The following is a 25,772-nucleotide window of genomic DNA, read 5'->3' on the forward strand; positions in this document are numbered from 1 at the left end:
GAAAAATATATAGAATTTATGCAAAAAATACAAGAATAGTGTAATAATGTAATAAATATCCTTTTTTCATTTTTCTACGGAAAATTTTAAACGAGATATACTTAGAAGTTCTAATTTAGTACTTAAGCTATCTATTCCCAGCTCTTTCAACCTCAAAAATGAAGTGCATAGAAAATTACGAGCTTTATAGCTGTAAGGAAATATTCAAAGTAAGCCTGTAGGGTTCTGCTCCATATTTATTCACGATTTAGTATATTTTCAGAATCAAAAGAATGAACACGTGGCGCTTTTTTAGCTACTTTTTACTCAAAAATAATTAGGAGGGTTAGTTTTCACCCCTAAAAAGTAAGCACACCTTGTTGATATATCACTAATGACGAAAAATTGAAAGGTACTTTCTTTTTTTTCTTTTTCTACTTTTCTACTAAAAGTTTTTCCTTCAGTAATTTTGCTAAGAAACCTGACATGACAAAATCGCCCGATTTTTTCATTTCATTTTTTCTTAACATTACAGATATTTCGTTGCAAAAAAATGTATCCGATTGAAAAAATTGTTTTTCATTCAGTTCAGTTCATTAAATCGTTAAATATTTGTTTTGAATGTGAACCTATTCTTTATCGATTTGCTGATAAAGTAATTAAGAAGAGATATTTAATAAATTGCAAATTCTTGATGTTCTTTGTTTGGGTGGAATAAAAACTATTTGCTTACTTGGAGTGTATTATCACAGTGGTATATATTTCAGTGATATCTTCACACGCTACTTGTGTATATGGAAGATAAGACGAGGAATTGTGTGCACGATTTTCTAAGAACAGTGAACATGGCTAGTTAGGTAATACATTGGGTTTTCAGGTGAAACTAATGTTCAATTTGAACTTTTTTCCTTTTCAAATTAAATTGTTTTCATTTCATAATAATTGTTTAATAAAAGTCTAAAAATAATGAATGATGGACTGAAACTCATTAAAACAGTATTTTTGAAATACCCTACTAGTAAATGCAAGCTCCGAACGCAAATAATTACGAATTGTTTAAGTTATTTAAAAACACACTTACGCTAAGGTTTTCTACGAAATAATATATAGTTTTAATGCTCACTAATATTCAAACCCTTTATTCTATGTGTGCCTTAGCTGGATTTATCGATCCCAATTTGACAAGCGAGTACGCTCAAATTATAATACAATTATGGAACTTAATAAGGGTGTAAAATTTAGTTTTTGGACAGATAATAAACTGTGTTATAAAATCAAAAAGAGCTTAGAAAGAAATTAATGAAACCATATTGTAACATTTCAAAAATGATGGTGACGTTGTTTTAAACAAAAACTGAGGTGGTGGAAGAATGAAAAGTTAACAGATGAAATTGGATACTGTTTTAAAACAATAATACGAGGGTTCCTACTGAAGTTTTGAGATATGGAAACATTGATGTGAATATGTCACATTTGCTATTGCCAAAGATGTCCTTTTCCAGCTACTTACCTTTGAAAGCTGATTGAATTCTGCGAGTTCTCTCTGCCACCTCTTCCGATGTCTTCTAATTAGTCTACGCCCTTTAAAATTTTATTAGAATATTTTTCTCGACATTCTCTTTTCATCTTTTCGCACTCTGAAAAATTCCTAGATATTCAGTTCTTTGTATTCCATGATTATATATGGATCTGCATGTTCCGTTCTCACATTTCGAACCACATATTTTTCTTAATATCTCAGATCTATAACTAAGGATGTTTCGAAGATTGATTTTCATATATTCCATAGTATATTGAATAACATGAGTGCTCGACCATCACCCCATTTAAGACCCTTCAAGTTATTGGCCACCTGATTGCGTCTATCACTTTTCTGATATTCCGAACTCTTTCATGATAACATACCTATACGTTTATCTCTGTCGATGGAATCATAGACCTGTCCACGAATATGAAGTGAATATCTACGCCATATTCCAACGCCCCTCTTAAGGTTTCTTTGACGTTAAATATTTAGTCTGTAGATCTACTTGGTCTAAATCCCGTTTGGTACACGCCAATGAGTTTTTCGGCATATGAGAACAGTCTTTCACTTATAATGCAAAATTAATCCAAGAATAATGCAAGCTAGCATCTTGTGGTGTACCAGTTTGATGTTACTGCACGTGTATCTTCCATCTTACTTGCTTTCACTAATGTGTACTACGAAATAAAATTGCGTACATCACTCTCTTCGCAAATATTTCCTTTTTTGCCATTGTTGGTGTTAGTAAATCTTCGTGAATCCAGGTTGATAGGACTATCATCAAATGGTGTAATAATTCATCACTTGTTATTATTTTACAACGAACAACCACTATTCAACTGTAGCCACAGCAACTAAAGAATTGGGAGATTTAAAAATGTAGTGTTGGTAGCTATAACTACTCGAGTTTCATGACATTTCAAAATATACAGAATGGCCCTCATATAAAATGTGCACGCCACTACAATTCAGAGCAAGATATACTTATGATGTGGTAGTTATCTATTTCCAGGAGGTTTTTGGTTCTAACCAAAATGCGTGCGTTTAAAGATATAATGGCTGAAAGGTTCGCCTTCCGATATTCACCTCTTATCTCTTATCAGACCTTTTCATTTATATTTTATTCGAACTTCTACACAATATCAACCTCCTACGCTAGCTGGTTACTTTTGCTTCACTTTGTTTATAATAAAAAACTAGCGATAGACAATGTAAATGTACTTCTGAAATCCTCGACGTTTTTTTCGATTACTTGTCGTTCACATTTTTTACAGCATAATTAAAAAGAGGTCTTATCTCGATAAAAACTGATATTGATAAAATTTAGAATCAAAGATCAGAAAATTATCAAAAATGACTTGTGAAATTTATAGTGCCACAATCGTCATTAAATTATAACGTACACAGTTTTGTTTTTATTATGACAGATATTCTAACCATGAAAAGTCGATTATATTAAGTTGAACTTGTATAAATTAATAATTTAGGAGAATCGAGTTTTTCGAGCGCAAGAAATAAATTTGAATTTTATTTTAATGTGTCTCAAATTTTCTTAGTTGTAAGACCCTTCTCAAACGATAATATTTTAATCGGGTTAATTATTTGTTTAATGTGCGATGAAGTGCTTGATGAGCATTTAATTGTTTATTAGAATCTAAGTGCATAAAACGGGTATTTAAATACATTGACTTCATGCCAACGGTATTTATTGTATACAAAAAAAAATATCAACAAAAGATTCTAGATAAAGGAACTATCAATCATCAATTCAACGAACTACCATTAGCAACGTTTCTACCACACATGAAGTTGTGAAGGCAACACTGTAGAGAAACTTAGGGAATCTTATCAGTAGCATATTTATTTGTATTAAGCTGCATTAATGAATTAAAAATAACTTTTGCTCATAAAATTTCATTTAAATCAATTGCCGATCAACCGTTTTCAAAATTATTGACAAATGTGTGCTTAAATAACACTGGCCTACACTATTTTTATTCCACAGTTTAAAGAATTATTTTTATAATGTTAATACCTCCCATCTTTCCATGGTTATGTGCTTTATACAGTACAACAAAGCTTTCAACTTTGTCAACTGGAATAAGTTATCGGAAGCACTCAAGGTGACTTAATCAACCTTCCACCTATAAAGAGGTGTCAGACAAGGTGGTGTTTTATCACCTATACTGTATAAAATTTATGGCGAAGCTATTATGAGAAATTCTCTAGGTGAATAAGAAATGGCGGTTCTTCTAAACAGAATAGAGCGGAAGAGTGGAAACTTTGATTTAACATTAAACCAAAACAAAACTAAGCATATTGGATAAGCCTAACAGAACCCATTTGCTTGACGATCTCTGGAAACAGCTTTAAATGTCTGGGGTCAAAGGACGAAGTTAAAAGAAAACCAAAAGTGTAATGCTATAACTAAAATATGAGAAAGCTCACACATAAACAAAAACTCTAAAATGAATCTGGTCATAACGTTGCTCTCTCAATCTTCTTATGCGGCTCAAAAGCGTATATATATATATTAATTCATTTGAAATGTGGTGCTACAGGAGATTGTTTATAATTCTCTGGACTGCGAAAAGAACTAATCAGTCGATACTGAAAGAATAAAGTGTTACTACCTGACTATCATCATTATACATGAAGAAGGGTTTGCAACAATTTGATGGTGTAGCTAGAAATCGAAATAACATTATAGACAAGCTTATAGTGATAGAGAAGTACGGGCAAAAATAAGTAGCGGCCTATGAGTTGGTCACCAGGATGAAAATTGGAACTCAGCTAATACTTTCCAATGAAGAAAAATATCTAGGAGTCATATTGGATGAAACACAATCATCTACATAAAATACTCTCAAAAGCCACTGCAATTATATAGACTTTTCAGAAACTTGTTGGCAAGACTTAAGAATTCAGGCAAGATGGTATACTGGTTATACCAAACAGTCCTCAAACCCATGAACATACACGCATCCCTTATTGGGTGGTCCAAACTAACGTGGGAGTGCAAATGAACTCTTAAAGCATAACTAACCACTCCTTATGACCAGAGCCCTACTGTGAGCTCATGAGATGCTACATCAATAAAGAAACTCGACAAATGAAGTTCCACTGAAGAAATACTCCAGGCTTAAGACAATTCAAAAGATTCATAACCATATAGGCTAATGACCAGAAACGACATCAAACTGGTGGTCGGTCTTCTGACAGGTCACTGCCCCGTCAAACACCACGTTAAAACGATAGGCATGACAAAGGACAACAACTGTAGATTCTACAAGCAGGCCACGGAAACAGCAGAGCATCGACTCTGCACATGTCCTCCCCATTTGAAGGAGTAGTACTAACACCTTGGGAAGTGGGACACATAACAGAAAAATAGCGAGGAGTCCGCGTATTTTGGACATACAGTGGGCTTCCCATGTCAGCTATAGCAAGTCATTGGTTAGCAGATCAAGGAGAATAGAAGAAGTATGCCTTCTCCAGATCCAATGGGATGAGGTTATTGGCAAGATATATTTTTGGAAAATGATGGAGATAATAACGGTACCTCAAAAAGCTTCGAGAAACACCACATTCACGCCTTCAACTAGTTCCGGCAAGCCACATTTGATTTAGTACGTCTGAATCTGAACTTTGTTGGTATTGGCAATATAGGCAATACGCCTACGAAAATGGAAGAAAAGTTAAACACAGTCTACAGAGACTCTGCGTCATTATTTACCAACGTAAAATTTTGGGCAGTTGAATTCAAATGTGACCGTATCAACTTGGCTGACGACGAGCGACGACGAAAACTGCGACAACCAGCGATATCATCGAGAAAATTCACAAAATATTACTAGAAGGCATTTGCCATATTCTGACTGAATAATTATACATGCGTAAGACAACCACACATTGGGTGTCGCATGCGTAAACACTTATTCTAAGGAAAAAAAGCAACTATTATTTGAGGTTAAAAAGGTTAGAGCATCGATGGACTAAATGTATATACTTGAAAAGAGATTAAGTTGAGAAAGAAATTTGACTCTAAGAAAGCTTCAAGTTAGATTGTTTTGCTAATCTTTCTTCAAGTGAATTTGTTCTTAACACGCATTCATCCACGAATTATTTATGAATTTATAGTTTGACATTCTTATGGTCTACGGCCTACCTAAAATTTCTGTTAGTTTCAAATTCGTGGAAAAACGTTCAACATAGAAGAAAAAATGGCAAGTAGGAAGAATACACGTACGTCAGATTAAAAAATCCTTGCTCAGGTCCGAAGATACATTGGACGTATTCAGAACAAGTTCAGAATTAGTAATTTGTGCGTCAGGATTTTAATCCTGAATGTGCTCTATTAGCACCAGGAATGCACAATTTGAAATCTAACAGAATGGGATCTCTTCCGCGAACTTATCTAATAATTTCCCTTCGATTCCATTATGTAACCATCGCTTCCTTAATGCGAAGTAATGTGGAAACGGCAGGTTGCAGTGTAATTAATTAAGAAAATCGACCGTAGTTTACGAAATTTATGACGATATTAACGTTTGTGTACTTTATTTGATATTTTAACAGATATAATTAATTAGAAGTCAAAATTACCTTGTAGTTAAAATTCTCAATCTAAAATATACATCTACACGCAACGATGTAGAATTTCAGATATTATTTCAATCCTTTTGTACACAATGAATAAATACTGCTTTTAATATATCTATCTTACACGATAAGCATTTTTTAACTGGTAAACAAATACGAGGGCGGTTTCACGGACGAACGGCTGTTCAGAGGGTATATTGTTAGTTTCTGCCATGTTTCTGATGACATCTGTCCAAATTTCACAGAACTTGATAGATAGATTAGATTCAATACACATATGAAATCAACTGTTTTTGTTGTTGAGAATATAGAATTTCGTGTATTAATTAATAATTATCTTTTACTTGGAAAAACGATTGAGGAAATGTGATTATCATCCTGAAAGTGCTTCTTATGGAATAATTTGTAAGTATTAATATGTTTGTAAAAATGACCTCATGATCACGGATAATGCTGAACGTTCGGTACCGTCAATTTCAATTTAAACTTCAGAAATGGTTGATAAAATCCGTGGTCTGTTACTTAGCGATCCTCGAAAAAAAGTACGAAAGGTTTCACATGAAAAGCTATCTGTAGGGTGGGTGCCGTATAATCAAGTGAAGAATTTTGTCGTCGATATCTCACAATAGAAGGAACTTGATAAACTATTATACACCATAAACAGACTCACAGTCTGAAAATGAACTTCGTCCGAGGAGACTGCTCACAAGATCGGAAAGACCAGTAAGGTCATGGCTTGACAGTAGGAGTTCGAAGTGTGATCTTCATCAATTCCTTAGAAAAACGGAAAACGATAACCAATCAATATTAACCTGATTTGCTAACACGGATTTCTCTTGAATATAGAATTTCACCAACCCTCAATCTTAATTTTCTCGAAAAACAATTTCTTTGAAATCCAGGATCTTTTTTCAAAGCTCTTCAACACTATTGAGCGATACTAAAGTTTATGGTGGCCATAAGAGAACGTAAAGCATTGAATATTACCCATTGAATTTATAAATTTGACAGCTGTCGAGCTATTAGTTTGAGTTATGGCATTATGAGTGAAGCAACTTTTGTTAATTTAAAAAAGGGATAAAAAAGAATCTATTATGTTGATAAAGCATTGCTTTTTGGCAAAAACAAAACAATATTGAAGCCAAGCCTTGTTCGGACTTCGCCTCAGAAAATTAACCACTGAGAAGTGGTTAGCCAAGTTTAAACGAAGCAAAATGAGCACCGAGGATGATCACGCAGTGGATGCCCTAAAGAGGTTATCATCGACAAATACATCCAAAAAGTCCATAAAATATTTTGTGATAAACGTAAAGTGATCAATAGAACGTGTTGGACATATCGTGAATAAATATTTGGGTGTGCGAAATCTCTGTTAAAAGTGGGTGCCGCGCAAGCTCACAATCGACCAAAAATAATAACGAATTGATGATTCTGAGCTCTGTTTGGAGATTTTCGGTCACAATAAAACCGAATTTTTGCGTCGATGTTACATTGTGACATGGCTCTACCATTTCACACCGGAGTTCAATCGACAGTCAACAGAGTAGGTTGCACGGATTCTAAGGTCGCCGTTATTTTTTTGGACTTTCAAATTTTCGGCTAAATTTCTCAACATGGTTAAGTTAATATGTTTAAGTTGTTTTTTTGGGAAATTTAAGTATTGGGATTCATATTTCTCTTGTGTTACAACAATCGATGAAATCTATGAAAATTTTACGAATCTTTTACAAGATAAGCTTTTTCGGAAACATCGCAGAACACCTAAAATTTTTTTAGCACGAGCTGCCCCTGTGGTGAGCCTCCTTATACCGCTAGATCTATTTCTAAGTATTTCTTTTTCATGGGGTAATTGAAAAGCGAAGTTTTTAGGACCAAAGGAATTTCGATAGCGTTCAAGATATGGTCATATATAACAACATTATGAGCAAATAATTACTTGTTTCTTATACATCTGTCACTTTTCATTTTTTGCTGAATGGTAATAAATAAAAATGTGTTAATTGGCAGTAACCTAACGTAAGTACAACTTTACGGACACTATAGAAAAAGCCATCAATATGACATTGTTGCCATTTAATAAAATCATTATGAATACATTATTATTGTTATGTAAAAAAGCAGTATATGAATTTATTCAAAATTAGACTCTCTCTGTAGAAATGGTAAGACATTATCAATTACGTATGAACAATAATCATACCTTTATGTAATCATAATTTATTCGTAACTTATTTTAATAATAAAATTTTTGTTTCCACTATGAAACTATTTTTATAATTTAAATTAGATAAATGTTAATTATCACGGTCAACATAAAATGAAATCTGAAAATAAACTCATTTCATTGTCATATCTTTTTTGTTCCCAGTGCAATTTGCGCTACTGTAGTTTGACTACTTCGTGTTGGCACGTCACATCGATTTAAATCGTTATTGATTCATAATCGGCTATAGCAGTTATTTGATTTTTGTTAGGTTCAATTACTTATGCGCAATACCTAAAAGTGTCTCTCATTATATAAGTTTTTTTAGTTTAACACACAAATGACAAAAATTAAATCCAGAATCCGTTCGGAATCAAGCATTCGTATTACAGCGATCCTAGACTGGTTACGAACTGATTCAGAATCTATACCATCTGTATTCCTACACCCATCTTTGAGTATTAAAACAGCGGCAAGATTTACAGGTGGAGCCCACAAAAATTTGAGTATTCGATACTTTTTAAAGTGGAGTCTAGAAGAAGATACATCTCCATATACTTTCACAGTCTAGCACGTTTTTCTGCTGCTAGAGGCGGGCTTATTACTATGATTTTAACTTAGCGCATGTTCATTTGAATTAAGTTAATCGAAACAATTGAATACAAGAAATAATGTCGATAAGACTATAGAAACAAGAAAACAAACAAAAATAATAGACGGAATTGAAGATATTGATGGTTCAGTAAGTCATATTCAAGGTACAGGAAATATTATTTATCTTGAAATCTTGTACAAATATATAATTTCATATCTAGCAAACAAGTTTCTGATGAAAGCTTCAGACAGCAAAGAAAAAGATATGAGTTCATGTTTGTGGAAACATATCTAACCATGTCAAACGTAAATTGTACTTTTTTTGAAGATAACTTTATTAGTAATGTTTTGAAGTATAAAATACACAAATATATACAAGATATATCCACAATGAAAGTTCCGTTTCTATTTCTATCAGCGGCAGCGCTGGTATCGCAGTTTTGAGTATACTTGGCAGTTATTATGACTCAAAGAAAAGAAATATAAGTCATTTTCAGAGCGCTGCGTTTTCCAAATGCAAAAAAATCTAAACCAAGTGAAATTGATCGGCAAACTGGTAGGTTTAACGAAAAAATGCATGACTAGAAGATGATAAGAAAGTTTAATTCAATACGTGATCAAATGGACTATGAAGAACGATGTGGACACCTGTTTCTACTGATGAACTAGTTCTCACAATTGAAGAGAAGCTTGAGCTAAATCGTAAATTAGTGCTATTGATATGGAATTATTACTAAAAATCTGAAATTTAAAAAACTTTCCTCACGTTGGGTACCCAAAATTCTAGTGAACAACGCAAAAAACGACGAATGGGCAGTACACTTCAGTTTTTGACACACTAAAATTGAATATCAATGGAATAGAACTATACTTCGTCCCCAATGAAAGTTAAGCCAAATCTGGACGCCTCAAAAATACATGTGCGCCGTTTTTTAGGACAGAAAAGGTACTTTGCTGATTTATTTCTCACCACGAAGCCAAACAATAAATGCACATGTTTACTACGAGACCATTAAGGAATTGCATCGCGCAATACAGAACAAGCTCCGAAGATTATTACCAAAACATGTTGTTTTTTTCCACGATAATGTCCGATGCGAACCTAACAAAAAAATCCTGCAGGAATTTAGCTAGGAGGTGTTTGATTATCCTCCACAGAGTCCGAACTCCTAGTGATTTTCATCCCTTCTTGTACCTAAAATCTTAGTGACCAGCACTGATGACAAGTTGAAAGAACATGGTTGAATACACAGACGGCAGCTTTCTATGAAGAAGGTATACAAAACTTGGGCCACGCTCTGACAAGTGCCTACAAAATTTCGGAAACTATGTTTCAAATTACGTGACCACAGAGTACATTAATTGTTGTTCGGTAACTGATCGAGTTAATCTGTCGTAGTCATATGATAGGATCCTTTCTACCATGTTTCATTTGTCTATGGTTTTTTAACATTAAAAATTATTTGTTTCTCAAAATTGCCGTCTACTATTAATTCTCACGAGCAGCGTCATTGATAGGTTAAAGAGGTTTCAGCTTAAAAATAGCTTATTCTTGTTGATCATGTTTTAAATTCAAAATATCCACAGCAAATTGAATTCAACGTGTGGAAATTGTAATAGGATTTTCATTCTGAGTTAGGATCTGCAATATCAGCTGATAGGTTTTCTACGGTAAAAATCTTATTGGCATTGCTACATGCCGTATTTTTCTCCAATACTGTATATTAAACGTTTGCAAATTTAATGACTTCATATAGGAAAATTGCGTAAAAATTTGAAATACCAATGTATAAAGAGAATTTCTGAAAATACGTCGAATTTTTTGTTTAACTGAATGCTCATATTATAAATGAATAAACGAAGTGAACCAACTGCATAGTTTTCAGTATTGGAATTTATCTGTACATGGAATATACCATATATTGTAAGTTACGCATTTCATCATTATTTCAACGAACTATAGTCCAGTCACTATTACTAAAAGTAGGGTATTTTCTCGCGATTTTTACGAGCAACATCGATTTGTATGAAAATTTGGAATTAAGCTTGTCTTACCTTCTCTATCAGAAGATATGTATGCTAACCTTTCTCAAAAAAGACAGACTTTTTCAAATAATTTATCTACTGGTGTAAATCCATCAACAGGAAAGGGACGTAGATTGACAGCTGATAATAGTACACATCGGCTGTTCAAACGGTTTTGTTAAAGGTGATTTATTGATTTTTGAATCTATTCGTTCCGATTACTAGCATGAGGACATGAATGTTATGTTTTTAAAGAATGGTTCGAACAAATTATAGACCTGTTTCCTCAGAACTGTATAATAGTAATGAAGAATGCAAGTTATCACTCAAGACATAGAAAAATTGCCCACAACTAAGTTGTTGAAAAAATATTTACAGAAAAAAGTTTCTGCGAGATAAAAACTATATTCTTTGTATTTTTTTCATAAGAAAAAATTCAAAAAAATATGAGATTGATGAAATTGCAGAAAATCGTGGGATACTGGTAGTTAGATAGTCATATCATTGTGATCCAAACTTGATTGAAAAAGTATGGGCACAGATAAAGGGAGAAAGTTTTAAAAAAATAACTCTTTCAAGATGAGTGATGTTAAGCTACAAAAGCGTTTGGTTTAGTTAAGTATAACTCTTTTTTATTTCAATTTGTTATTTTAAGCTTGTCTTTAATATGTACAGATGTGTTTAAGGTTACATCTCGATTTAGTAAAGTCTGGGACGCGCTTATGTAATTCACCCACAAGCTGTACCTTTCTTACATCATGCAAAAGGTACAAAGAGAACTTTATGACGAATCTAATCAGGATAATCAAATATTTTGACGAATTATTACATTGTCGTCAGTCTTTGAGAATTGTGGAAAATTTTAATTAAACTCGAATTAAACTCGATTGCTGACAGGACAGGACAAAATCGAGGCCAAAAAGTCAGTTATAAAATATAAAATAAGGAATTCTCCTAATCCAAAGAAACTACAAAAATTTTACTTTATGTGTTGACTGTACATTAGACATCAGAAACTGTTATTAATGCATTTTCGTTATCTCTATTCCATTGTGTCCAGCTACGTATTTAAACACCGATAAAAAATTATACTGAGTTAGTGAGTGGTAATTAAATTCAGTAGATAAAACTGTTGATGTTTTAGTTATGAACAATGGTTATAAGTAGTATGCTTTACAATTTAAAATACTATGTAACACACTGAGATTAATAAAACAGTCATTTTTATATTAATTTTCAAAATTAATAAAATTTTTGTTCACATTTAAATTGCATTATCGTGACAAAACGAAGAAAAGCAAACCGATTGTGCGATTATTATTATCAGGATGGGCAGATGAATAGGTACGTATTAATTGATACCAATAGATTGCAAAGGATGGTTGTACAATCGACCAGATTGCAGGTAGATTACGCCAGGTAGACACTACATCAATAGCATTCCAAATAGTTTGAACAGCATTGTGAATGATCCCTTGTGACTTATTTTTTAGTAAACAAAATACTAAAAGAACATGTTTAGTGGTTTACATATCCGTGCAGCGTGAAAATAAATATTTCAGCAAATATTCAAATGTGCCATCTGCATAACTAACATCGATAGGACAACGCACATCGATATTTGTTTCAGTTCCAAATACAATAATATTGCGTTTAATGCGCCCCAAATCTTGAATAGTGAGGGCCTTTGGCTTCTTCATGAATCTTCAATTTTCTTGACCATAATCCGTGGGCAGTCACCTATGTCGTCCACGTCATTGCAGGAATGGGAAATTATTTGTCAATTGATATTATTAGTGTCAGGTTCATGCTAATGTTGCCCTTTTTGATTTATCGCACTTCTTAATCTAATTATATATTATTTGTAAGTATATTATTGTATTAAAATGTACTGATTTAATGAAAACCATTGGCCCTTTTCCATTTTCGGATACTTACCTGCGTTCTGTACTCAGGTACCTATGATACTTTGTAAAATCGAACGTCAGGTAATTAATTTGGCCTAATTTCCATATCATCAAACAATGAGGTGTTTGAGGAGCGTAAAAATATTTACCATTGAACGTTTTTGTGAATAAACAAGCATTTTTTGAGCTGGAGCGGTATAATAATAATGTGAAAATGTATTTGCATGAACATTACACTGTATTACTGCAGCTATTTGAAGTGTATTTTTTATTTTGGTTTCAAGGAGGTAGAATCCGATTCTTTGGCCCGTTTTCGAAGGCAGGAAGGATACAGTGAGATTTAAACATCTCTAACATTAACATTAAATTTTATCATCGGTATATTCATAAAGTCATCATTCTCTATTACTTCTTCTCTGCCTTAGCTCTTTTCTTCATAGTGACCTAAAGTTCCTATTAATACTTTTATAACTACTCATTTTCAATAACAAATAAAATGTTTCCATTCGTTGTGATAAAAAACGTCACTAATGTGAATCACATTAATATGTAATAGCGTGTTTTTTGGAAACCTTAATAGATTATACTAAAAACATTAAAGCTAAAGAGAAAATATTATTTATCTTGTTTTAAAGCAAACATTGGGCTCGTGAAACGTTGTTAAATTCAATTAGTTGACTGGTTTTCAACGCGACTAAACTACAAATGCCAATAAACCAAAACACTTCACTCTTCGTTCTTTTTTATTTATGTAGTTTTTACTTAGGCTTCTTGCTGTTTTTCTGTTTGTCCAGTATATATTTTTAAGTATTTAGGTGAGTTAATGTCTTCTACACCATCTTTATTTATAAACATACGCTGCCGTTACATTATACTATAAATACGAGGTGTAATAAAAAAATCTACTGTGACTTATGTATGAAAAAAAAACTAGCAACTGTCCTAACTTAATGACAAAAAGCTGGCGAATAAACGTGGAAAACTGAATTGTGGCACGGCTCATTGTCATGATGAATAATGAAGCCGTTGGTCCATTTCCAAATTTCTTTCCTCATAAACGTTCCAGTACCCCCTTATAAAATTCTGAGTTCACAGTTATTTCCCTTAAAATCTCTCTGATTTCTCACTATGGTCTCATAATCGAAGGAAATATTCGAATATGAGGGTACGAGTGCGAGTTGAGTTACAATTTTTGTCACAGGGTCATAGCAAACGAAACGCGGCATAGATCATTCAATCATGCGTAAATTGAACCGCGATTTTCTTCTAATTCATTTGAGATGTGACATCAATTGTTTAGTTTGCAAAGTAGGAGTTTTCAAGATCTTTACTGAGCCCTCGAATAGTCAACCGCCGATTTGAATGAACAAGTTTGATCACTCTGTACTTATTTCATCTGATTTTAAAGTCGACGTCTTCGAAGTTACTATATTATCACCATAGAGATTTCAAAATTCCAAAAAATGTTATTGCACTGTTTAAGATGCGTGTTTCTTGACACCCTGCAAACACGATCTCACTACAGCCGCTGTTGTAGCCTGAAGGACAAACTTGTCTCAACACATGGGGCCGAGACATACTAGTGTTGGAATATATGCAGTGTAAGTAGCTGCTACAATACGTATTTTTTATTACGTCTCGTGTTGACAAAAAGTTTCGATCGAACCTAGTTATTTCACTTCAGTAAATTACATGTTTTTGGGAATTCCCAACTCTCCTGATGTGAATCCAACTAAAAACATGAGGGATTTCATTACTAGACTGCAGATGATTCAGTCGCACATATTCAATAAACAAAATACGTTTATTGTATTTTTTTTTGTATTTTAAGAAATGGTTTCTTTAATATGTCGAAGGGGATTCAATATTTTTGACGTTGAGTGTAGTTAACTATATTATAAATATAAATTTTTAATATCTTTTTGTTAATTTTCTTATTAATAATTTCATGAGAATACTTAGCTCAATAAAAAAAATGCAGGTGATGATAGAGGATTCCAGTTCCTTTCTATCCTTTCCTTTCTTTCCTATCTTTTTTATGTCTTATTTTCTTATAAAGTCTATTCATTTTCTTAATCACTTATCTTATAAATATTTCTCCAATCTGAGGATAAGTCCATACTAATTCAGCTATTTTATATTTATTTGTTTATTATTGGCTTTTATTTTGTTATTTGCCTTTTATCTTCATTTCTACATTTGTAACACTTCGTATTCCTCGTTACTCTTCTTAGGTCTTTCATTTCAATTGTATTCATCTTAATTTCATCCTCATTTCTTAAATGACGTATAAAAGCCTTTTTTCATATTTTTCCATCAAATCTTTAAAAATATATATATACAGTGACGTCCCGAACATAACCTATCAATTCGATATTTATCAATATTCACCGAAATCTCCTTCTCATTGAACTAAGCCAACTTTCATAATGATTCCCATGAAAACTGGCGGATATATTTTATGTTGTTAAATAATTTGCAAATTGAGTAAAATATCTCATTTAAATCCAGCATCAAGTTTTGAACCTACAATTGAAATATCCATGGCTCATAACTAATGACTCGCCCTGTATGTATCCGTTATAATTTTACCCGATATCTACCAAAAATCTCATGTATATGTAATAAATGAAAAAAAAAAATACTGATTACCAAAACTGAATAATGCATACAAAGTAACTGATATAAATCAAGTACTTCGTAGCGTTAATTTGCATATTTAGTACTATATATACAAGACGAGAATTTTCCCAAAAATAATAAATGATATTCAAAAAGAAGATAGTGAGAGTCCTCATTTATATTAAAAATAAGTTGCCTAGCAGTCCGTTTGAATTGTACTGGAGCACCATCGTGCAGGAACCACATGTTTTGCCTGATATAGAGTGCGATGTCTTCAAGTAGCTCAGAAAGATCATTTTCGAGAAAACTGGTGTAAGAAATTTCATTCAATGGCTGAGGCAGAAAATGTGGCCCAATTAAGTTATCTCCTACAATACCAATCCGTACGTTCACTGAAAAAACATTTTGAAAATGGTACTCCCATGGGGATTCTCGTCTTCCCAAACGTTATTATTGTGAAAATTTATGTGTTAACAAAACAACAAACAAAACAAACTTACAAGTAAACTTCGATTGTTAACTATCGACAACAGTGTTTGACATCAGCCTACTATAGGTTTGTTCCAAGCTACTACTCTGGACCGTTCATGGAACGGTTATTGGAAGCGTTTAAATGATATTTTCTGCGCAATCACCGGCTATGTACGCTTCTTGTAACAATACATGCTGTCAACGAAGTATTGAAAGCACCGTCTTGGAAACGGTTCACAAACGATACCTAAGTCGGTTGGAACACAAATAAGAATTGTTCTTATAACGGCAATTGCCCAGTTGGGGCAAGTACCAAGGAAGGTTTTTTGATGGGTTCGAACACACCTTATGATTTGAATAAACATCTACTAAACACTGCAGCATTTTTCACGAATATTATTACATTGTATTACATTTTCCACTCAATTTATTGAAAAAATTATGAATTATGGCGTTTATTTTTTTTCCTTGCAGCAGAAAAAAAATTAAGAATAAAAGATATTTTCAAATAAAACAAGGATTTAAAGTTTAAATTTTGTTTTATAAAAGTTCCAAAAAAGTTTTGACAGGAAATGTAGTAAGGGTTGCTAATTACAGCGGCGTATGACTTAATAGGAATATTGAAAAAATACCCGAGGTTAGTCCATTGCGAGTTTCTAGCTCTACTGAAATTTTAGAAAAAAAATAAAAACTCAATTTTGGACACCACATAATAAAGTTGATATTTTGGAAAGGGGTGGCTGAAGAAATACAATAAATAAAAAAAATACAATAAACAATAACGAAAATCAATCAATTATTTTTTTATGGGGATTGTGGCTGATACTAATCCCTTGCATTTTGATCCATTTGAGGTAGATCCTTTTTTTCACAATTTACTGGGGGTCCTAACTATTCTTATCTTATTATTGCCACTCCATACTCTTTTAACATTTTTGTTTATTATTATTATTATTATTTATTCCCAGTTATTCTCAATGATTTATTTGTGTCTTTTGTATTGTATCTTTCCATCTTTTACCAAATCTTTCTCTTTCTTTAGTCCAAATTGATATCAACTCATACATCAATATTCTCAATTCAGATAGATCGGAGGTTCTTCAATATCCTGTATCCCATTCACTTTTCCTATATTTTCCTCTTATAATTCTTAAATAATTGACGTTCTGTTTCAAGATTATCGTCTTCCTGTATACATATACGAGGATGTATTGATATCTAGTTAGCCTAGACCAGTTCCATGCATAAACAAAATATTGTGTTACCATAGCAACGAACAATAACTTATCAGAAGTGTCAGTGCAAAGTTTGACGTCAGAAAAGTACACCAGAGTTACGCAATAAATTAAAAGAAAAAAGATTTCCATCGAAATTGTGAAAATCGAAAAATTGGAGTATCGAGCCATCATCAAGTACCTGTATTTAAAAGGGTTAAGAGGTAGGCAGATTTACGAAGATATGCTTAAAACCATTGGTGATCAATGTCCTTCGTATGCGACCGTAAAAAATTGGAACTGCAAGCTCTGTCTCCGAAAATATCGATGCAGTTCATGACAGGATTTTATCAGACCGTCGAATTGGGCTAAAACGGATATCTGAAGCACTGAATATTTCATACGAACGCGTTCATCATATAGTTAACGTCAATTTGGACAAAAATTTGGAGAAAAATTGCTGCAAAATTAATCCCCAAATGTTTGAATGTTGATCAAAAATGTGCAAGGGTAGAAGCATCGCGTTCGATCTGTGCTCGATTTGAAAACGATGTAGACTTCTTAAACCGAATTGTTACTATGGCCTAAGAAGTTTCTTGTCCAAAAATCTGCTGGAAAAGTTCTTGCTTCAGTTTTTTGGGATTGCCATGGAGTAATCATTATTGATTTTTTGGATAAGAGGAGAATAATAACTGGAGATTACTATTCGACATTACTGACCACTCTACGGGAAAAAATTAAAGAGAAAATACGCGGAAAGCTATCCAAAGGTGTTTTGTTTTTACAGGACAAATCTCATGTTGCCAGGCAAAAAAATCGTGATTTAGGGTTTCAATGACAAGAGCACCCCCCTTATTCACTAGATTTGGCTCAACTGAAGAAAAGTTTAAAAGGCGTAAATTTTCTTTCAACGAGGAGGTAATAAAAGTTGTGGAGGTCTGGTTTGCAGAGCAAGAAGAAACATTTTTTTTGAAAGGTCTAGAGACGTTACAGGTTCGCCGTAATAAATATAATCCTCGTATTTTCTTTTTCCTTTATTTGTATATAATCAAAATTATCTTTTCAATTTTCTTTTGTCTTTGCTATTTTATTCATATCTTCTGCATATCCTATAACTTGTGACTAATTCACCATTACATGTTTCTAGTCGTTTTCAGAATACATTTCATCACTAAATCAAATATAGTAGAAAACAGGATCTTTCTGTTCAACCTCCAATTGAATTAAGATGAAATTTGACTTTTGACACTCATATTAAATGATATTATTTTGTGGGGGAAGAATCTCCAATATTTGTAGTATTCTGTTTGGAAGCCAGTTTTCATCGAAACACGCCCTTTCTGAATTTACAGTTTACTATTTTGTAAATAAGCTCACCCAATGTGATCACGATGGCTAGCTAAGAAACGAATTGTAACAGTTCAGCTATTCGCTGGCATTAGGCTTTATCGAATGCGGCTAATTTCTAGGCTAATAACAACATTATCCAGAATTTTGGCCACATCATTATATTGAATATGTTATTTATGTATTAAGATAAAAAGAGAGAAAATATTTATATATACATTTACATATAAATTAGAATTGCCAGCTAGATTATGAGCGTTTTCATAGTTAAAATGAGGCAAAATTAAACACCGAAGGGTAATAACTACTAATATATTCCTAATTTTCGAATACTTATGTATTAATCGTCTGAGAATCAATTAGTTAGGAGTTACGGTGTGATCAATTTTATAATATCTACAAATTAGATTCATCACCTTCAAAATTGAATAATCGAATCGACGCTTTATAGAAATATTAATCCTATTGATTCTTAATATTCCCAGACGATGAATACATAGGTATTCGAAAGCTAGAAATATATTAGAGCTAGTACACTTTGGTGTTTGATTCGCCAGAACCACCATTTTGATTTTTTGTATGTCCAAATACTACTTGTTTTGTAATGCGAAATTAATGGTACCCGTATTATGAATTCATCTCAATTAACAGTAAACAAACGGATTTTTGATAGACACAATTGCCGCATAACCAGCTTTCGAGAAGAAACACACCACCATTTGCTTCTTAATGCTGCGAGAACTACAAACTCCGTTGACCTTTCTTGACTCTGAAACACCAAAATCGTCGACTGATGTTTTGGTGATTCATACATACAGTTGCCGTATGACCAGTTTTCGTGATGAAACAAACTACCATTTGTTTATAATACTTCATGAACGACAAACTATTGTTTTCTTTCCTCACATTGAAACACAGAAATCAGCGATTGGTGTTTGCGTATTTCCTGACTCATATTTATAAAGTCGCGATTCGTCACGTTTAACAATGCTGGACATAACTTTGGCTGTGCTATAAATGTATTTTTTAGTCATCCACGCCACCTATCGGCACTAGTATTCTTTCAATTTATGGCAACAGTTAGTGCGAAATGTTATCTCGGACATAACTAGTGCTTGAAAATTTCTGTCGATGATCTTCTTCAATTAGTGTCTATGGAGGATCAATTGCTTGCTCAATTTTAGCGTACCACTGATCTTGGGGATAGTGCCTAATCGCCAAAAGTTACGATTGAATTGCGTTGGATCAAAAACAAATCATAAGTCGATAATTTTTGGAAGTTTATTACATTTTAAACTTATTGTAAAGATAAATAATCCTCTCAAGTCAAAAATTTCTGAGTGTGTATACTATCAAATATAGTAATTTATCACACACGCACACTTTATTACCTGATGTGCGTTATAACCAAATTATCGACTTTGGAAGAAGTGTATCTGTACCTTCCATCACTGAAGACGATAACTTGGTTATGGAAACGGGCATCAGGTGATATAATTTTGATAGTGTAATGTTAAAAGTAGCAAGTTAACAGTTCTAAAAATCTGGGTACAAGATGGGTTAAAAAATCTGCAGACCATTTGTCGTACGTGCTATTCATGCAAACCAGATCCTATTCATTTTAACATTCAATAATAAAAATAATGATTAAATAAAACAATATTTTTTTAAATCAAATCTTACATTCATTTTTGAGATATCATTTGGTTAAGCATTTTTAATTCATATGCGTTTTTATAAAATAATACAGTGCATTTTTCAATTTATATGAAAAGTATAGTTTTACGAATTTGGCAAAATAGCGCTTTCTCTTAAGCTGTTCATTTGTAACAAAAATCAGTTTATAATAATAATATGAATTTTTTATTCGGATTCTACATATATTTGTAAACCCTTTCTGTGAATATACGTTAAAGTTCATTGTATATCAACGAACAACCTTGAAATTTGATTTTATGACCTTCACCTATTAAGAAAAAATAATAAACATAATAATGGTGAATAATGTTCAAAAGTTATCGTAAAAATAGTGATGAAATGTTTTTTTCTGAAAAAGTCGCTACAGAACATCTATTCAAAACAAACACATAATGAATTTAAAAATAAACATTTTGTTTAATATATTTACATAAAACAAACATTCCAACAACCATTCAAGAAGGTATGATTAAAAACTGCTAACACAAATAATTTATTAAAACGGTAACATAAACATTTTTTGCAAACGACACAAAAAATAAAAAAAATCTACTTATACAGCGCAACCAGCGTGTCACCACCACACGGAAAATTAGCTTACACCGTTTAAATTACATATTTTGTTTCTAAGGTACCTTAAATTGTTTTGAAACAGTGGGACTTACTTATTGATAAAACAATCACAGACAAGAACAGCCTTATCAGAAAATTTAAAGACAATTTAAACAATATGCGCCAAGGTCTGTCTCAATGACTATTATAAAATTTCATTGCTACTACTACCTAGAAATGAGCTCAATAAATTTTCGCAGTAACTACACGTATTTATGCGTAAAATTGCCTACCTAGCCAACTAAGCACAAATTTCAGGTAAAACAATCGATTTATTGACTGTTTCAAACAATATATGGGATAGATTCCAACAACAGCTCATTAACACAAAGGAAAAAGTATAGCATAGTCATGTCGAAGTATTTAATTCGTTCAAATATCGTTATAAACATAAAGAAAATTAAAAACTTACCTTCTAGTGTTTATCACTGATAACAGTACACGCCATGTTGGAAATTAACGTCAAATATTAAACTCAATCGGTGTTTACAAACCTTGTCATGTGACAAACAAACGACATGCGCCACGGAAATCGCACATGCGGTAAACGGTGTATCACTCAGCGTAATTCAAACGAAACTTAAGACCGATATTCGCTTGTAATCTAACAGAAGCGGTCGGCAGTTCTGAACACGGTAGCTGGAGCGCATCACGTTTAACAAAATTTTTACCACTACTACTCGGGAAACGATCTGACTCGCATGAAAACCGCCAGTTGAGTAACAGGAACAGATTGATTATGCTACGACAACGGAAAAACTAATATCGCGCCGTTGCAATATAACATTTTTCTTATAAATATAATAAAATCTCACGTTAATTTTATGACATACCTATTAAACAATTACTTACTGGGTTTATGAATTTCTCTACATAACTAAAAAGAACGCGCTCTTGATTCCTTGAATAACACAAGTGGTATATTTTAAATTGGTCTACTTTGAACAAGTTTTATAGATTTCGAAGAATACGAGAAAATTTTCACATTGTATTTTTAATTAACCAAAAAAAAGTATAATAAAAATTTTATTTAAAAACTTAATTGCTATTGAAAAAAAATGACTAGTATCATATACATACCTTCTAACAATAGACTTATGATTTAACGGACTGTCTACAACTGATTTCAAAATTTTTTATGTTGGTAGAAGTCCAAGATTTTTCGCAATACTATGTATATAAGTGTCCATATCAAAATACGTTAAATAAATAAATTTTAAAGGAAGCGTCAAAGATTATTCATGCTCTGGACAATTTACCACAATTTTATACAGTGCAAGTTGTTAAAATTTTTAGTAATGATGTGTAATATTGAATTTTCTCGGCATAATTCAATTCATATTCAATTGCAACGGTCATACCAAACCCTTTTATCTACACCAGCGCAATTCTGGAAGGTACTTGAGCTATTGTTTATCGTATACAGCTGGATACTTTTTCAACTTTCCTCCAATATGAGATACTCCTCCTTTTCTCTACCCTCCATATGGACACCAATAATATACCTGAATTATAGTTTTGTTTTCTGCTACTTGCCGCGTATTATTCAGGATGCACCAACTATTTTCATCCGATACCAAAGATTTTTTTAATCTTTACTTTTAAATAAAAAATATTAACGCATATGTTAGAAACATAAATAACTTGCGAGTACAACTACTTTTTTTCCGTATTACGTTCGAACTCCTTGTATCTAGGTATACTTCTTGTTCGCACACATGCCTTTATCATATTTGGTATTGATAGGTTGTTTTTTACAGAAAGATTGGTGCGTCTGACGGTTTTTTACCATTGCTAATAAAGATCACAAAATCTGTACCAAATTTAGCGTGGAAAATAATATTAATTGACCCGAATTACTTTGCTTACTCATCGGCGAAAAAAGCCTATACCGAGGAGCATGCCAAAATTTATATGGAAAAGTGTCCGTCGAAATGTGTTAATTAAGGGTAGCGCAACATTAACATCATGGTTAATTTTATAATAATTCTTTTACTTCATTTTATCCACAATTGCAACATTCATATCACACCCTTCGTCTAGAACAGCGCTATTCTAGAAGGTTTTTGAATTTTTATTTATCGTGTACAGAGGACACAAAGAAATTCAAAATGGAATCCTTAGAGTCTAATGTAACATTATTTTAAAAAAACTGTACACAAGCAAGCCATTGATTGATTAATATTAACTTTGTTTATTTTGAGTTTTAACTGTTATATTTCTTAAACAAATTTAGAATTTGTATATAGTTGTATTTTAATTTTGTGCAAAAGCAAGGGGTGCATTCGGGCGGTTAAACAGGAGGGTACGAATGTTCCCCCTTAGATCTTATTAACATCAGTATATCGAAACTATTTTTTTATAAAATTAAAGGCACTATAACATATATTTCTTCTTTTATGACGAATTCTACTTCTACCAAAATGAAATATTTTTATTAAGTCAACCTGATAGTTAATATCCAAAAACTAATAAAGGAAGAAAACCGGGTAAATCCCATGTCCAACGACGAGTTAAAACTATTTGTATATAGCAAAATATTTATAGTAAAATCATGAAAATTTTTACGTTTGGGTTTTCGGATACGATGTTGTTAACTAAAATATTTTCAAAGATAGCCGACTTCCGGTTCTACCGTTATTTTAAATTGAACACCCTGTATATTAATACATATTCGAAATCTACGTAAAATTTTAGTATACTTTTGTCTAAAAACTTTTTTCGAAAAATGCGTACTTTTTGAGTTATTAATTTTTTTGGAAAAAATTTGACCGTTGCAGACCCTAATAAATTATTTTTTTACGAGGATGGTTTCTCGAAGTATGCATTTTTCGAAAAAAGTTTTTAGACAAAAGTATACTAAAATTTTACGTAGATTTCAAATATGTATTAATATACAGGGTGTTCTATTTAAAATAACAAAGTTATAGTGGACTTCGAAAACCCAAAAGTAGAAATTTGCATGATTTCACTATAAGTATTTTGCCATATACAGATAATTTTAACTCGTCGTGGGACACACGTATACATATACACCCGAAGAAATTAATACCAGCGGATATTAAAGATAATTGTTATGTTTTCTGTTGTTTATTACGCCCGAAAAGTTCTCACTGATATAGAAGACATGCACACTCTGTATATCACCGATGTCGCCATAATCCAACCTGATTCTCAACCACGAACGGGACGGGGGGCAGTACAGCTAGAATGGTAAACATTTTTGCTTTTGTGGTTAATTTAAATAATTATAATGTGCAACAAGTTCCAAAGTAACAACCAAATGTATAATTACCTACTAACGATTTTATTTTTTGTTATTTTTCTAAAGAAAGATTTATCGACTATGAGTCAAATCACATAATATTAGTTAGATCTTCAATTCAACAACTCTAATTGGCTTTTCAACTATCCCGAATGAATCTACCTCATGGCGTACGAAAGCACCCCACCTACTGGACGAACGTACCCCATACTTTAGGTACATTTGTACTAATATCTATGGCAACAACCCTTCAAACTTTTGGCATAATAGTTCTGGACTTTCTTGTCACAAATTACAATATATTTGTTACACTTAAGCATACAAACTAAATAAATTCGACATTTAATCACTTAGTAAAAAAAAGTGTAGGAGGGTAACCGCTTCCCCCTTCATACATTAGAACAGGTATGTCATTTTATTATTCCGGAGCCAGCTGGTATCAAACTTATTTATCACATTTTATATAAAAGAAAAAATAGCCAACTGTACTAGTATTATAGTTCAGATAATTGCATAACCATATAAAAAATACACATCAAGTAGAACAATAATAAACAACTCGAATGTGGTAAAATAATAGAAACTGTTTTTTCCGCTAAGTAAAAGTCAACATCTAGCGACTAAAATGCACAAGCGCATATATACGCGCTTAGACTCTTTTATAAATTAACTTATGACTCTTCCTCCGCGAATAATTCAGCGGACCACTTTTTTCATTAAACCGATATAGTCAAATATCATATTATCAAACCTTTCATATTATATTTTACTTTACAACTTTTCGGAAACAATGATCCTGAGTCAGATAAATCACCTATCAACTGAGTGCGAATCCTAACAGAACGAGATTTTAATTTCAGTTTCCAAACGTCGCGCTCGATGGAAGTTTCAAATTTAAAACACAACCCAAAAAAATTTTTCGCACTTTAGTTTTGTTCGCTAATTTTTTCATGATATATCAGGTTCATCTCTATAGTATATCAAAATACAAGTAACAGAAGGCTTTTCATTCCAGCAGAATTTCCAAGTTCGGGCACGAGCGCGACTGACCGAAGGAAAAAATGCTGAAAAGGCCTTCTGTCACGAGTGTTTTATATTATTCACGTTATTCATTTATATAGAAAAATTGTGAAAAATATACATTAGGGAAATTACACCGTAACATAGGTAGTCGGTTGGTAAAGCTGATTTATGTTCGACAGTTGACTTTGGAAATATTTGAATTTAAAAGTTTGTTTAAGTCATTCATTTTAAGGTTAGGTATTTCCAAGAAACTTCTTCACTGTAAATCTGTATGTTTTGTTCATAATTTATGACTACACTCACTCACAAAAACTCTAAAATCTATTGTAAGTAATATCTTAAAATTTAATTAACCTCAAACCACCTTCACACAAGACCGAATAACGCACATAGAGATATGGTAATATCTATCTGTTATTCGGGGGCACCAGCCCACTACAGAAAATGATCAAAAATCGTTTAAAAATGGAGTCCATTCTTATACGGAAATTCGTGTTAGATTAACGTTGTTCTAATACCGAAACAATTTATTTTTTATGTTTCCTTTAATTTTCAACACCTGGCAAACATTTTCTTTTTGTGCCAAAATCAGAATTTACCTGTATCTATATCTGAATAATGTATAGATTATGAAAATTATTCTATTGACACAAAATTTAATATAATGGGAGCGGTGGATATAATT

At 32.4% G+C, this 25,772-nt stretch overlaps 2 protein-coding genes across 2 annotated transcripts in view; one reads left to right on the forward strand and one right to left on the reverse strand.

Moving 5' to 3' along the window:
• LOC130451767 (uncharacterized) overlaps positions 1-21,520 on the reverse strand; it is a 65,885-nt gene extending 44,365 nt beyond the window's left edge. Inside the window, exon 1 of the mRNA XM_056790994.1 lies at positions 21,212-21,520. The gene's annotated coding sequence lies outside the window, so the exon portion shown is untranslated. The remainder of the gene's footprint in view (positions 1-21,211) is intronic.
• LOC130451768 (uncharacterized) overlaps positions 11,872-25,772 on the forward strand; it is a 43,765-nt gene continuing 29,864 nt past the window's right edge. The window contains exon 1 of the mRNA XM_056790995.1: positions 11,872-12,272. Within this exon, the coding sequence (XP_056646973.1) occupies positions 12,265-12,272 (8 nt within the window). The 5' untranslated portion in view covers positions 11,872-12,264. The remainder of the gene's footprint in view (positions 12,273-25,772) is intronic.

The sequence above is a fragment of the Diorhabda sublineata genome, chromosome X (genome assembly GCF_026230105.1).
Source record: "Diorhabda sublineata isolate icDioSubl1.1 chromosome X, icDioSubl1.1, whole genome shotgun sequence".
In the NCBI taxonomy this organism is placed as follows: domain Eukaryota; kingdom Metazoa; phylum Arthropoda; class Insecta; order Coleoptera; family Chrysomelidae; genus Diorhabda; species Diorhabda sublineata.